Genomic DNA, 16,006 nt, shown 5'->3' on the forward strand with positions numbered 1-16,006 from the left:
GCTTAGACACCAATTTATTGTCCAGATTGGTTGCTAATATATGGTTGAGCTGAGGTTGCTGCAAATATGCTCCATGGTCTAAGGTATGTGAGGTACTTAAAGGGCACACTGGCACAGTGCTTTGAGCTGTTGCATGCTTTAGTGGATTTTGAGCATATAAAAATGTTGATTTATGTACAAATGGATTTACAGTGGTTAAGCTATAAACATTATGGCAATGGGAAGTGCTCTGTTTTAGGGTTTGATCTTCAAATATATAGTTGGTTGACATACATTCATGGTAAGAGATGCAACAGAGGATGCAGTTACCAGGCGTACTGCATAAAAGGCTACTATATCTGGGATCCATTAGGCCCTAACTTATGAGGCAATAGGATACCCAATTAACTCGAACCTCAACTTACTGATGATGATTTTCCAATTGCCCATCGCAGTAGTCTAACGGGGCGACCTTTTGGCCCTGTTTTGGACAGCTTTTCTGGTTGATTTTGCTCAAAATCTGTTGAAATATTAGGAAAATTGTAATTTAAAGTTATCGAGTCCCACAATTCATATACCTTGGGAAAACCTTGGGGTTTTCCAACGTGCTGAATCCATATCTGCATTCAAAAATACAATTTAAACAAGAGAACATTGTGATTTCACCATGAACCTTATAGAATAGGATAACTGGAAGAATATAATGATTAGCCTCTTTCCCAATTTGTTTTCATTGGAATCCTGCTATCCAATCTATGCTGAAATTTATTGCAATGGTAGATTCTGATAATATGAATACAACAATTTTGAAAACGCTACTATATTGGGATTATGCTTTACCATGTGAATTCGATATGTGCTATTTCATGATGCAAATGGAATGTTTACCCAGTTTTCACAAAAATCCCTTATCCTACTCCTTCCGTAAGATCTTCCCAATTTGATGGTTGAATTTTTATCTGATATATGAAATAAAAACCTATCATCCTACTCCTTCATGATAGTTGTGAATGATGATAATTAGGCCACTTGAGCATTCTCATTGTCTTAGTTGTCACTAAAATTGTACATCTATACTGGGTCTGAAAGAGAAATGCATACAGAGACCAATAAGCCTGGCATCTGTTAAGTAGCCCTGCCCCTTAGGCATCCCCATATAAGTTGTATTATTGGAAGATTGAGATATTCGCACTATCAACTAAAACAGTTACAAAATGGCTTTTGATCCTTCTCAACATTGGTGAGGTCAAAGGACATTGCAAAATTTAATCTCCAGCCAGAGTGTGTAAATAAATCACCATCGGGTGAGACTTTTGTGAAGCCAACTTTACAGAAGGTATACACTTTCTCCTTGCTTGTGATTTGTTATAACTCAAAAATATATTTAGGCTTTGGCATTTATTTGAAGCTGGATCAGGATGGGCTTATTTTTCATAGATGACTTTTTACGATGATCGCTGACACTTATTTCATTATTTACTTTTTAACCATCATATGCTGACCATTTTCGATGATGCTAAATTGAATGCTCTTTTTCCTGTTACCTAGGGCATATTACCAGAGATCCTAGAAGAGTTAATGGCTGCCAGGAAAAGAGCCAAGGTAGACCTAAAGGTGGTGAACTAAGTGCTTCCTATGTTCATGTTACATGCTTGTATTTTTTCCACTTAGCATCTCAGTTTTTAACTTCCTGTAATCTTGTTTAGGAGGCTAAAGATCCTTTTGAAAAGGCTGTCTTGGATGGCCGACAATTGGCTTTGAAGGTAATTACAACTTTGTCAAGTCTGTATTAATTATGGCTTGGACATGGAATAAAATTAAAACTAGGTATGTTGGTGAAACGCATAAAATAGTTTTGATTGTGTGCACTTGCAGATCAGTGCGAATTCAGTTTATGGGTTCACTGGTGCCACTGTTGGGCAATTTCCCTGTTTGGAGAGTTCATCGAGTGTGACGAGCTATGGTAATTTCACACTTCTTCCATGGAAAAAAAACATTAAATCCATGGACACCTTGATTCTCCCCTTGTTTTTCCTAGTTGTAATGTTATTGGTGCTTCTTTTACTTACAAGATAGAGATGCTTGTTGTCCTCTCTTATTCTATATATGCATGTATCAGCTATTCACATTGATTATTTTTGGGCATCAGTTATATCCATGTAATTTTTTTCTTCCTCTTGGCATAATGTTTTGGATACGAACTGTAAATACAATATTGTACAAATAAGATTGAGTTCTTGAATTGCATTATTTAGTCATGTGTACTTGTACAACTAAGAATCAAGATGATATGCTTAGGCCCTCTTATTATATTTTGATTACAAGTCCAGTTTGATCTTTTGACACATTCTCTATTCCATTAGACAATATCGATTTTACGTATTGTTTTAAAATTTCATATCATTAATCATCTTATTTTTTTTCGACCTGTCAGGCTATCAAATGATAGAGCATACAAAGAGGCTAGTTGAAGAAAGGTTCAGAATAGTTGGTGGTTACCAATACAATGCTGAGGTAGGCTATTATTTAGCAACTAATGGCATTTGTAACCTTTGAACTAGATCAGTAATGACAGGAAGTACACTTTTTGTATTGGTGATAGTCCAAGTTCTTGAAATCATAATGGGTGATCTGATCCTAACCAAGATTTCTACTGTAAAGCTTGATATTATATTTTTATATTTGAATCTAGGTTGTATATGGAGATACAGATTTAGTTATGATACAGTTTGGTGTACCAAATATAGAAGAGGCCATGACACTAGGGAGGGAAGCCTCAGATTATATTAGTGGTACATTTACAAAGGTACAGTGTCAAGAATTTTAAATATCCGTGAAGCCTCTAGAGTTGTTAATGATGTTTTTGTAGGGATGAATGTTTTAATATCACCTTTCTTTTTAAAACTAATCTTGTTTTGACATTCCACTTCCATGATATCTTTGTAAATATGCACAGGACAAGATGATCAGTTATGCTTTTATGTGGCTTATCTGCATCTGTTTGGTGCATCTTTGGCATCTAATCAGTGCGTTATTTAACATATGATTTTATGCAGCCTATTAAACTAGAATTTGAAAAAATATACTACCCATACTTTTTGATCAGCAAGAAAAGATACGCTGGGTTGTTGTGGACAAAGCCAGATGCTTATGAAAAAATGGATACTAAAGGTGACAAACCTGATCTTTTTGTTTCAAAGACAGGCCTTAGTGTTTTTGAAGGCTCAAAATGCTCTTAGAAAAATAATTTATTTGATGCCTTCTTAATTATTAAATATTCTTGATGTTTTAAATATTCCATATCAACAGGCATTGAAATAGTGCGAAGGGGCAATTGCCTGCTGGTGAAGAACTTGGCTACAGAGTGCCTTCACAAAATACTCATTGATCGTGTAATACCTGGTGTAGTGAAGTATGTCAAGAACACTATTTCTGACTTGTTAATGAACAAAATGGATTTGTCACTTTTGGTGATAACTAAGGTGAGAACAATGAATCCTTCTGCATGTTTATGACCAAATTTGTTTGACCATTTGTTACTTTTGAAATGGAGAAAATATGATAGGGGGAAGAGGAGATTTACATTGCGAGCAAGTCACTTATTACATATTCCTGGTTTCAAGTGTTAGAAGTATACACTATATACCTACTTCGGGACATTTCACATGATTTTACAACTTTTAACTTTACTTAAATTCTCATAAAATCGTGAATTTTTCAAATAGCTATTTAACTTATCTGCATCCATTTAGATTATTATTCTTTTGATATACATGTTATTACATTTGGCTTTGGAAAATGAACCTAATTTACATTGTATGTTGTTTTCTTTGTTATATATATCTATATATATATATATATATATATATATATATATATATATATATGAATTTGAGATCTTCGTTTTTATAGATTTGAAAGGCTGTCAAGGAGGTCATGACTGCTTAGGTACAGAAGGTGTGCTTCAAGTAAGCCTGGGCTGCTTTGTATCCAATTTTAAATTTTATATGCCTTACAAGTTGTTTGGATTTTAAACACATTGGATACCGTATTCTAATTTCTTGTCATGAGCTTTTTAATTTTGAAGTGGCATCATGTCTTTCACAGAAGGTAAATCCGAATCAGTATCAAGATCTGAATTTTCATGCAGAACTAACCACCCATTGGTTACAAACCAGATTATTTCTAGGGGATTTAACATGCAAGTGGCCTTGGCAATTTTCAAATGCATAACCATGGCAACATAACTTACATAAAATCATATCCACGTATCAATGCCATTTGACTATAAGTGGCACATGCATCTCGGTCACTTCATGCGATGTCAAGCACGTTATTTTCCCCGACAGTATTGGACCATAGAGATAGGCCTCTGGAGTCTGAACTATTTACCTTAACATCACCTCAGATATTTTATTTCGCTATGTTTCTTACAACAGTTGGAACTACGAAGTTGCATGAATGTCGTGACTCGTGGCATTCAGGATGGTGGCCCTTGAAGAGCCTTATGTGGATTGCTCTCATTGTGATCCCATTTTTTATTCCATCTGCTTTTATTCAATTCTATGGTGAGTTTACTTAAAATGATTCTCAGCAATCTATTTCAATACCAAATCCGGTTCAAATTACCAATTTTTACTCTGTTTCTGCTTAAATTAGACAGGTTTCATGACTTTGTGGCAAATTGCAATTAGACATCAAAATTGTCCAAACATGGACTTAATAAAATGACATATCATAAACTAACGTCTTTGTAACTGGTGGGCTCCAGTATTGTAGCAATAATGCTACAACTCCTGGAGCTTCCTATCTCTAATTTTATCAACCCGGTAGTTCGTAACAAACTTGGAAGCGACGGTGCTGTATGCACAAGTACTAGCTCTTGCCGCAGCTGTCACTTGGTCAGCTGGCACAAGTCCGCTAGGGGCTCAAGCCAACTTCTATGAGCTCTTAGAAGAAGCTTTTTAACTGATGGACGAAAGCTAACTCAAAGGAAGCTAATCTACTTGCGAAAAGAAACTAAAAGCCAAAAAGAAACACAAACCCTAGCAAACCCTAATTCTACCAACTAGTCCTACTGATGCAAAAATGAGAATGCAAACTACGAGAAGAGATGCCATTACTTCTAGGAAGGTAAAATTCATGTGTCTAAGTTATCACTATCTGAAGAAAACGTCTTTTTGTATTTTTGATTAAGTTATTAGAATTATCATGCATGTGCTTTTGACTGGCTTTTCACTGTGCAGGGATGGATCAAGGAGGAGGAATGCTTGGAAAAGGTTGGGATGGTACAGAGAGGGTCTAAGGGATCCCTAACATTCTTTCCGAGAGTTTCACAAAGTCTGGATGCTATGCAACCGAGGTTATGGACTTCTACAGGAAGTCTGCAGGGGTTTCTACAGGATGTTCTGTAATTCTTCTACAGGATGTTTCGAAATGGGATTTTTGAGGATGGGTGATTGATGGAAGATGCATGGAAGGTTATGGAGGTAGGATGGGGGTCTGAAGTGACCCAGGAACTGATGGATGGAGTGGTGAGATGATATGTGGAAGGCTAATTTGGCTTTAAGGTAGTTGAGACAACAATGGAGAAGAAGGTAGGTTTACATGGGCAAGAGGATGGGTGTGAAGCGAGAAGCCTAGATATGGGATGAATCAGATGGCTCTGATGAAGCTTGACCAAGTGAGTGAGTGATAGAGATGCCCTGCACAATGTACATTCAACCGAATCAATGAATTCTTGCAAACAAACTAAGTCCTAGCTAACTTAATCTAATTGTCAATGAAATGAATAAACAACAGCCTTGTTTGGAAAGAGAACCAAGTACATCACGTGAGCAAGAACATTCCGAAAGATATAAATGCATGACAAACTCCTACCAATCGACTCCCAAACATAAAAAGCTACTTTAACCAACAAAAACAACCAAAATAACAAAGCAAGATCTAAAGAGCAGATTTTATTTTAAGAACGCAGCAAACACATATAAAGATAAACAAGGGAGGTACTGGGCGCTTGAGATGGGCCCAACCCCAAGAGCTACAGCCTCCCAAGAGAGATTTAGAGCTGGTGCAAAGCTGAATTCATCTTTATTAATCAAGAATGAAGAGTTACATCAAAACTGTCCACAAGGAGAGCTTGAGAATGAGCTGAAAGCAAAGCTAATCTATTGCATACAAATCGAATTACAAAATGACTACAACAAGGCTACGAAATGACTAACTACTAGCTACTATCTACTGGCTAACTAGCTAACATCCACTATCTAACCTGGCTAACCCAAATTGACTAACTGAAATGAGGTCTTAAGCCCTCTTATTTATACAATTTGAGGACCCAACAGTCCTCCTAAAATTTAGGGACTCGGCTACCCAAGACTTGTAGTTAACAGCAGTCCTACTTGACTTGCTTGGCTGCCCTTGTGCTGATTGATTCGGTGGCCCTTGAACTCCGAGCCGATGGTGGAGAATTCAAGGTAAGGGCCCATAAATGAAGGGGACACCTTCCTACAAATCCTCTAGCTTGTTCTCCCACGAATTTGGCTGCCAAGTGCTCATTAAGACCTTCAATTTTGTCTCCAAGTTGACCAAAAAGGCTACACAAAGCACCCATTAGACTTGTTGGCATAATGACTAACCAAATTCACTCTATTAACATAAATATAATCAAAAACATGCAATGAACTAATGAGAATGGTGGATTAAGTCAAATTAGGAGGTTGAATGAGCCCAAATAATTGTCCATTTTTGGGGCTCATCAGTAACTATTGATGCAGGTGAAGTTGCTAGATTTGGTGTCGGGTATGCTTCTCTTCTTTCACATTTTTTGGATACAATGTGCCTTTTAAGTACACAAACAATCTGCTTGGATAAATTAACTTCTGGAGAATCAATTTTACATTTGCTGATTTGTAGAAAACAGTTGATGACAAATCTAGGGGTGGGGGTTGGTGATATTTTCACACAATGTTTCACTAGTTCAGTGATATCTAACAGATCCCCTGTACAACAATCACCTATGTCATTAAAATGTCTCCCTACATTCTGTACTTGGAAGGGATTCAGTTAATATTTACTGCTAGCAATGGGAGGAAGAAGTGTCAAGGGAGTCTCTTATACAATTGAAGAGAATCAAAACATGACAATATATAATATATCTGCATTTTTAATCTCATGCTGAGAAAAATTGATTACTGTTTAGCTGCGGCAGAAACAGATGTTTGTAGGTCATATCCTTTATCAAGGCTATCATCATATTCTTAAGGGCATTGTTGTTTGCCTGTGCTAACAATCTCTTTGTTGAGTCAGGGTCTGACAAAGACTGGAGATGACTATGCAGTCAAGGCAGCACACGTGGAACTAGCTGAGCGCATGCGGAAGGTAAATACTGGAAATAACTTCTCAAAACAAGTATAATGAATGGTGCAATGCCTTCTGGTTCCATTTCAATCCTATCTCTCTATTTTTGTTACTGCAGTGCATCTAAAGACTCTTGTAATATTTTGCTTTTTATTGACAATGAGTCCATTGTTGGATTTTTTAAATTGATGTCGTGTTTTAAAGCCAAGTTGCCCCTGGTTTACAGAGGGATGCTGCAACTACTCCAACTGTGGGTGATTGTGTTCCATATGTCATCATAAAGGCTGCAAAAGGTGCCAAGGTAATAATTAACCCCTTCTATGCTCAGCATAAGTCTCGATATTGCACTAAAAAATGGTTATTTTAATTATTTTGTTGTGTTTTAAAGCCAAGTTGCCCCTGGTTTACAGAGGGATGTTGCAACTACTCCAACTGTGGGTGATCGTGTTCCATATGTCATCATAAAGGTTGCAAAAGGTGCCAAGGTAATAATTAACCCCTTCTGTGCTCAGCATAAGTCTCGATATTGCACTAAAAAATGGTTATTTTAATTATTTTGTTATGTTTTATTTGGAGGCATAATTTACAGAGGGATTATGGATATAATGACTAATGTATTTACTTGGGCTCAGGCATATGAGAAATCTAAGGATCCAATTTACGTACTGGAGAATAAAATCCCTATTGATCCACAATATTATCTGGAGAATCAACTAAGCAAGGTGAAAGACCAAAGCATCATCACTTGCAGTTTATGCTCTTTTTGAAAATTTCACCAGTGTTTCAAATATATCTTGATAGATAGTAATTCTTTCTAGCTAAGTGTTTTTTATTAGTGCCTGTTTTTGCTCTGTAACCGCTGTTGAGAATATTTGAGCCCATTTTGAAGAATGCAAGCAAGGAGCTTCTTCATGGTAGTCACACACGAGCAGTTTCCATATCAACTCCTTCAAATAGTGGAATTATGAAATGTGCCAAGAAACAACTCAGTTGTATTGGTTGTAAAACACCTATCAGGTATTCAGTTAATACAAGTAGAGGGTGTCCTGCATGTGGTTTCCTTGCTTATAGTAGTGCACAATTGAGAGTAACTATTATTTCAATTTGGCGCTTTAGAAAGCTACTAGGGTTCATCTTTTTGATGTGGAAAAATCTATGAGGTTGCATGATTCCATGCCTGCTCTCCTTGTAAGAAATTGTCTAGCTTTCTTATAATAAGAATGTCTGGTTAGGTTGCTTCATACTGAAATTCATGATGTTACCTGATTTCATGTTGCCATTGCAGCAAAGAAGATCAGACACTTTGTTCACATTGCAAAGGAAGAGGAGCAGAATTATATCAGAAAATAGTTGCAAATGGTAAGCTGGTATTCTAATACCATTACTCTTTATTTGGAGAATTTAAAGTAGGCCTTGTGTCTATTGTTCTCACCTAGATTTTATATCATATGACACTTATATTTGATCAATGTCAGTGAGGGAATTAGAAATGCTCTTTGGTAAACTATGGACACAATGTCAGCGGTGCCAAGGCTCTCTGCACCAAGATGTTCTTTGCACAAGGTTTTTGAATGCTATATTTCAAGTATTACATTTTCATAACATGATTTAAATTTACATTATGGATGTATTTTGTAACATTTGTGTGATCATGTATTTGTTTTTAATTAATAGGATGTTTTATTTTTTATTTTTACAATTACTATCTCTTTTATACTTACATTGATGTCCTATCCTTATTGCAGTCGTGACTGCCCAATATTTTATCGTAGGAAGAAAGCTCAGAAATACCTAACTGAAGCAGAGGTGCAACTAGAGCGCTGGCAGTTTTGAGGATGTTGCCTGTCTAGCTTGTAATTTTTTGTATTATCGAATATTTTTGTTTTCCTAAATTTTCTCTAGTGTATGTTTCTCTAATTTAATGGACCAAGGAATTTATTTGGTCCCTGAATCAGGATGAGCATGGTTTATTTATTGTACAGTAATTGTCAAGTCCTTGTTATTTAATGTTAACCAATTTGATATATCTTTTCTCCTTGCAAATGAGATGGAGAAAAAGTCAAAATGGATATATACTTCCCAAGGCACACCCTATAAATGCAATGTGCACGCATATCCCAAATTTTAGGAGATCACACACTATAAAACATAGATCTGCAGGATTACATATGCATATCCAGACATGCATATAGTTGAATGGATGGATGGATGGATAGGTAGATAGAGATGGATACACAGATAGATTGGCAAGAGAAAATCCGAGACAATAGTTTGAGCAGATTTTTTTTTTTTTAAATAATTTTTGGCAAGAGCAAATCCGAGACAATAGTTTGAGCAGATTTTTTTTTTTAAATAATTTTTTTTATTGTCTCTAGAGAGACAATAGTTTGAATTATGGACATTTATTTTTTTTTGAAATATTTTTTTATATTGTCTCTAGAGAGACAATAGTTTGAATTATGGACATTTATTTTTTTTAAATAATTTTTTATATTGTCTCTAGAGAGACATTAGTTTGAATTATGGACATTTATTTTTTTTTTAAATAATTTTTTTATTGTCTCTAGAGAGACAATAGTTTGAATTATGGACATTTATTTTTTTTTTAATAATTTTTTATATTGTGTGCTTGGTGAGGATTAATATGGATAGGATTAATATTATAAGCTCTGTTAGAAATGCATATCTGTCAAGATAGATAGACCTTCTTTGATACTGAATTTATGGATGAAGTTTCTCACTAGCTCCTGGAGCTTGTGAATACCAAGGGTAGGAGGAACCATTACATGCATGTTAGTACTCTTCACCGGCACCTGAAGACTCTATTGAGGTGAATCTTAGAATAAAAGTATGATGATAGAAATGATATGATTTCATTCCTTAATGACATCAATTAGAATCGATGAAAAATGCAAGATAACCTTGAGAAGATGGAAGCTTGCTTGAATCATATGGAGAACCACATCCAATGTGAAGTCAAGCTTACAGTACCCCTACTACCAACCTAGGAGACCTAACTGTTATGACATTTTTTGATTTTTGAGATGATTGCCTTTTTTGGATTGCTTATGGTTGTTTTTCTAGACCTTTATCTATATGATGTTTAATGTATCGAAATTACTTTTGTTTTATGTAGAAACTTTGATATCTCACATATATGTGAACAAATCTAGTGAGAGTAAGACTATTATAATTTTGAAAAAGTGTTATGAAAGATATAATGTGCACACCAATAAAATACTTTAAACTTTAAAAAAGAAAAAATTCAATTAATATTTTAACTTATATATAATTAACAACAAACATTTTCCTACCATCCCAATTCATAAATTCAAATATAATAATCAACTTATTAGGAAAATATGATATTATTTTATCCTTCCCATAAATGATAAATTTCTTTTTTGTATAACAAATTTCACCACATGTTAAATACATACTTAAAACACAAAAAAACTATTACATAATATATAGAATGTGCAAATGTTAATATATATATATATATATATATATATATATATATATATATATATATATATATATATATATATATATAGATAGATATTTAAGGTCAAAGAAAAGCAAGATACCAAATTGATGTCTGAGACCCCCTTGTTTGTGGGACAAGGGACCCACCTCTCCTCAGCGATTTTTCTAAGTCTATGTAGGCATACATACTCTACCCCATTGGTGTATGAGACCCCCTTGTTTGTGAGACAAGGGACCCACCTCTCCTTAGCGATTTTGCTAAGTCTATGTAAGTATACATACTCTACTCCTCTGTTTTTTTTTAACAAGTAGCCTCTTAAAAAGAAACACATGTTCTTAACCATTAAGCTTGCTTAAATTATATATATATAATTAAGATATATATAATTATTTTTTAAAATTTTTATTTTAATGAAAAATGATATAAACTTTTAAGAAAAACATATTCACATTTTTAGGATTATATTATTAATTTTTTTATAATTTTATAAAAAAATGTTAATAAAAAATATTAAAAATTTAATAATTAATATATAGTTAAAAATTTATATATATTTTTATAATTTAATAATAATAATAATAATATAATAGTTCATTGAATTTTTTCCAAAAAGCAAAAAAAGGTGATTATTATCACGAATCTTCGCCAGCATTCCATTGACTAAAATGTTTTAACTTATATTGAATTTCAACCTAAAAAAACCTTACTTTTTCATTAATCATTTAAAAAAAAAAAAATTTACAATAATCATTTTGAGATTGCATTCAGTAATAGTAAAATATTTAATTTTTATTCCATTCACCTAACTAAAATATTTAAGTTATGTTAAATAATTGTTATAAAGACTTTTAACCCTTAATGATATATTAAGGTTACATTGCATTAATTATTTAATATTATTCCAAATAAATATGGCATCAACAAATGATAATAAATGATGTTTTATCACATCAATGGCCCATTTCATCCACAGCAACTATGAAAACATGTTTGTCTTGTTTTTTTAAGGTATCTTTAATGTGGCCCTAATGACTCTCAAAAGAAATGAGTAGGCCCGCATTTCGGTGGTTCTGGAAGGTCCTCAGGCTATCCATCTTCGACTTCGTAGAACGTTTGTTGTGTAATGGTAGCTGGCGTCCTCGAGGGAATAACACACCATCTTTCACGGTCTCATTTTCAATGTTGCAACCTAGTGTGGACGTGGTGACTGTAATCATTTTTTAGGCATTCTTCCATTAGTGTCAAGTCTATTTATGAATCTCACTGTAATGATTTAGTGTCAAGTCTATTTTCTACTGTGCCCATTTGTCGGTTCCTCATAATCTCGGTATTGATTTTCTGCTTTTTTTTCTTTTTTCTTTTTTGTTGTCGTTTCCTCATAATCTCGGTATTGATTTTCTGCCTTTTTCTTTTTTTTCTTTTTTGTCGTCGTCGTTTATGAAAGGTTATAGTCTTTGATTTTGGCTCTTGTAAGAACATCTGTGACAGATGTGCCCTTCGAAATCATAACTTATAATGGTCACATGATAATTATTTTCCAAACAATTGAGCAGAAGAATTTAATTGTTTCTATATATATACTCAAGCCAAGGGGCCAGTGCCATATCTGTTTGTTCCCAGCAGGGGAGATCGTCAGCGGTGGAGTTACAGTAAACGAATATCCAGAATGGGTAGATCACCTTGCTGCTCAAATCAAGGGTTCAACCGCCGGGCCTGGACCAAAAAGGAGGATATGATTCTGTCTGATTACATTCGAATTCACGGCGATGTTGGATGGAGAAATCTCCCTCAAAAAGCAGGTAAATTTGACTATATCTCTTAATATTTCTCTAGCGAATCTAAGTGAATGTCTTACTCTTTAAGTTCTCATTAGGGTTAAGGAATGTAAACCTTAATAAATATTGAAAAAAATTGGTTTTACAGGTCTTATGAGTTGTGCAAAGAGTTGTAGAATGCGGTGGCTGAACTATCTTCGTCCCGGCATTAAACGTGGAAACATTTCCCACGATGAAGAGGAACTCATTATTCGGATGCACCGTCTTCTAGGCAATCGGTATGTCCACAATGATTGAACATCATCTATGTACTCACCACTAGTTATTGATTCCTTCTGTCGGGGTCTCCAAAGTTTCGAATTATTAGTAGCAGAGTGAGAGATTGACGCAATAAGTACAACACAAGTGTCTTTATATGTGTTTGCTTGCGTGCATGTGGTCGCTGATAGCAGGACGACTGCCTGGTCGAACAGACAATGAAATCAAGAACTACTGGAACACCCATCTACGCAAGAAGCTGCGGTCAATGAACGAATCTCAACCCAATTCAAGTACTCAAAATCGGAAGATGAGATCAAAATCTCCTTCTCTCCTACAAAATCATGTGTTCAAAAACCCTCCCCTCAAAATAACAACGGCGATGAAACAAGCTGAAATGGCACGTCCAAATGGTTGCAAATATCGTAGTTCAGATGAAGGTTTCAAATTATGTAAGGTTTCAGAAAATAAGAATTTCTCCAAGTCGCCCTGCGACGTACTTGTGAATGATTCCATCACAGAGGACGGTATTCTCCTTCAAACAGAAATGGAAAGCTTTACCTGTTCTAGCTGGCCGGAGCAGCCGTCCCCATATTCCGATCGATTTGTGGAATATGCAGCTACTTTAACCGACAGTTCGTCATATTTAAAGGAACTATCGACTCCCCACTGGAATCTATTTTTTTCTACATCCGACTGTTCATTGGACTTTGGATTAGAAGAGTTCTACATGGGACCGGCTACACTAGCCGAGGAGATGATTGAGTTTGATGATATATCTTCTGATCAAAGCAATATGCAGCCATTTAATAGTTTTACAGTGCCTGGTTATCAATGAATGGAGGAATTTCACGATAACAGTACAGAACACAAAGAAAGGATTAAAGTTAACACCTCTGAGAATTGATGCAGTCAATTTGAAAGTTTATTAAATTAGTACAACGTTTAATGTAATGGTAAACTTTTGCAAAAATATTTGAAGAAATTTTGTTGTAAATTTTTTTTCATTTATAAAAGTTGGTTTCGTAGACTTGTTACAATGGAGACAAGTAATTAATGCTGCACTTTTCACAATTGATTTAGTGAACTCAGGCTAACACTTATGGGTATAATGAATTAATGGCATATTCAAAATAATGTTGTTTATTTGAAAGTTTATCATTTTTTATAAATTTAGTGTAATAATATTTATAAATTTTAATGTAATAACGTTTGTGGAGAATATTTTTTTTAATAAGGTTTTTTAAATCTGTATATTTAAATAGATTTACTTTAAAGGAATCTAATAGTTCAAATTAAATAAAATCTCTTTATTTGAATTTATATGGTACTTTGGATTTCAGTGATGTAAGTTATTTACTTCAAAAAAAGGTTTAGAGCATTTTTATTTAGATAAAATAGAGGGATTTAATGTCTTCCCCGTGATAATTAAAACTAGACAAATTTTATGAAGTATTTTAACAAGAAGATTAATGTGAGTTTCAAATATTTTGTTGCATTAAAATTTTAAAATATTAAGTACGTTATCGTAAGTTGATATTTGTTTAAAATTGTAAAATATTAAGTGCCATATCGCAAGTTAATAATTGTTTAAATGTTTATTTGATTAAAAAAAATTAAAAAAATTATCTTATTTATTAGATATTAACTTATTTTTATCCAAAAAAGAAAAACAAGTTGTAAAACAATAAGTAAATAATTTACTCAATATTTACCGACGAACTACAATGAATGAGGAACATATTTACCAACTACACTGAATGAGGAACATATTTACCAACCAGCTACACTGAATGAGGAAAATATTACCTCTTGTAATATTAATTTAAGAATTAATTTAATTAATTATTATTAAGGTACTCTTTTTATTCGAATTTAGTAGTATAATTTTAGTTAGAGTGTGAATTTGTGAGTGAAATTATGAATTTAAATTATTTGAAATGAATTTTATAATATATACATATATTTAGTTCTTTGAAAATACATAAACCATTCCAATTTTGAAATACAATTTTAAGAAATCTCAGAAAAGGGTCACTCATATATTAGGGAGACTGCACTGTTTGCATACATTGTAGCTTGAAGAAAAGCTAAGGTGCATACATTGTACTTTGATGATAAGGTGATGGGATTTCCGGTGTAACGTCAACGTAGAAATTTGGATGTACTTTGATTATAAGGCGATGGCATTTCCGGAGTAACGTCAACGTAGAAATTTGGAACGCAAGCCATTATTCCTGCCGAGCTTCTTTCTTGTCGGATGGAGTTTCTCCACTCATGTTGACTTAGTGACCTTAAAATTGAAAACCTTAAAATAAAGAAGGAAACAGGGAATTTCGTTGTTTGAGAGGAAATGCACGATATAGAAAGTTTTTTGGACTGGCAAAATATGGATATGCGTATTTTAAAATAATATTAATATAAGGCAAAAAGACATAATGATTATTAAATTATGGAGGGAACGAAATTAGAGGTTATTAAAGAGATGCTAATAATTAATATTATAATATTATCGATTTAGGATTTATTTTATTTTATTGTTTCACACAATTTAATTAATTAATGTAATTTAGTTTTTATAATATTAATATTTTAAAAAAAATTTATAAAATTATATTTTAAATAAAAAAATATATTATTTTTACTTTTATTTTAATAGTTTATATCAATATAAATGCAGGCTGCACGATTAATTTTTAACAAGTTTATAAGTTTATATATATATGTAAAAGTTTTAAAGATATTGTCATGTTGATATAATTAAAGTGTGGAGAGTAATTAATAATTATAAATATAATAAAAATAATAGTAAAAATAATAACTAAATTAATATTGAATTTAAATTAGTGTTAAATTTATATTTAAGTTTTAATTTTCAATATTTATTAATGGATGTAAACTAATGATGGTACTTAATGATGACCTCTTGTTATGTAATGACTATTCAAATATGGGAAAATAATAATGTATTAATTTGAAAGAAAGAATCAAAGTATTTTCACATTAAATTTCAATACGATAAAAAGGAGGAAATGTAAGGTTTCCAAATATATAGTTTTTATTTATAGAATTTGTATATGTTTATTCAAAATTTCATATTTTATAATAATGACATGTTTTTTTGGTGAGAATTGTAATAGTCTAA

At 33.2% G+C, this 16,006-nt stretch overlaps 2 protein-coding genes and 1 pseudogene across 3 annotated transcripts in view; all 3 read left to right on the forward strand.

The window, feature by feature from the left end:
• Positions 1-1,216: 1,216 nt before the first annotated feature.
• Positions 1,217-9,171, forward strand: LOC149264824 (DNA polymerase delta catalytic subunit-like; the record flags this gene model as incomplete). The annotated part of the gene is made up of 15 exons (XM_089400943.1): positions 1,217-1,315; positions 1,528-1,593; positions 1,686-1,742; positions 1,855-1,942; positions 2,414-2,493; positions 2,672-2,785; positions 3,036-3,150; positions 3,289-3,461; positions 7,288-7,359; positions 7,565-7,639; positions 7,971-8,058; positions 8,193-8,355; positions 8,624-8,697; positions 8,814-8,901; positions 9,084-9,171. Coding segments are annotated over 15 exons (1,440 nt in total), but the record flags the coding sequence as incomplete, so codon positions are not given.
• Positions 9,172-12,452: 3,281 nt separating this feature from the next.
• LOC149264825 (transcription factor MYB3 pseudogene) overlaps positions 12,453-16,006 on the forward strand; it is a 199,597-nt pseudogene continuing 196,043 nt past the window's right edge. Inside the window, exons 1-2 of the transcript XR_016253666.1 lie at positions 12,453-12,627; positions 12,752-12,881. The product of XR_016253666.1 is annotated as a transcription factor MYB3 pseudogene (transcript). The remainder of the gene's footprint in view (positions 12,628-12,751; positions 12,882-16,006) is intronic.
• LOC149264826 (uncharacterized) lies at positions 13,037-13,798 on the forward strand. Its single transcript, XM_089372662.1, has one exon. It carries the CDS (start codon positions 13,037-13,039, stop codon positions 13,697-13,699), a length of 663 nt encoding a protein of 220 aa, XP_089228788.1. The 3' UTR covers positions 13,700-13,798.

Source organism: Pinus tabuliformis, chromosome 6 (genome assembly GCF_031772625.1).
Source record: "Pinus tabuliformis cultivar Carrire ecotype Pingquan chromosome 6, CPIR1, whole genome shotgun sequence".
Classification (NCBI taxonomy): Eukaryota; Viridiplantae; Streptophyta; class Pinopsida; order Pinales; family Pinaceae; genus Pinus; species Pinus tabuliformis.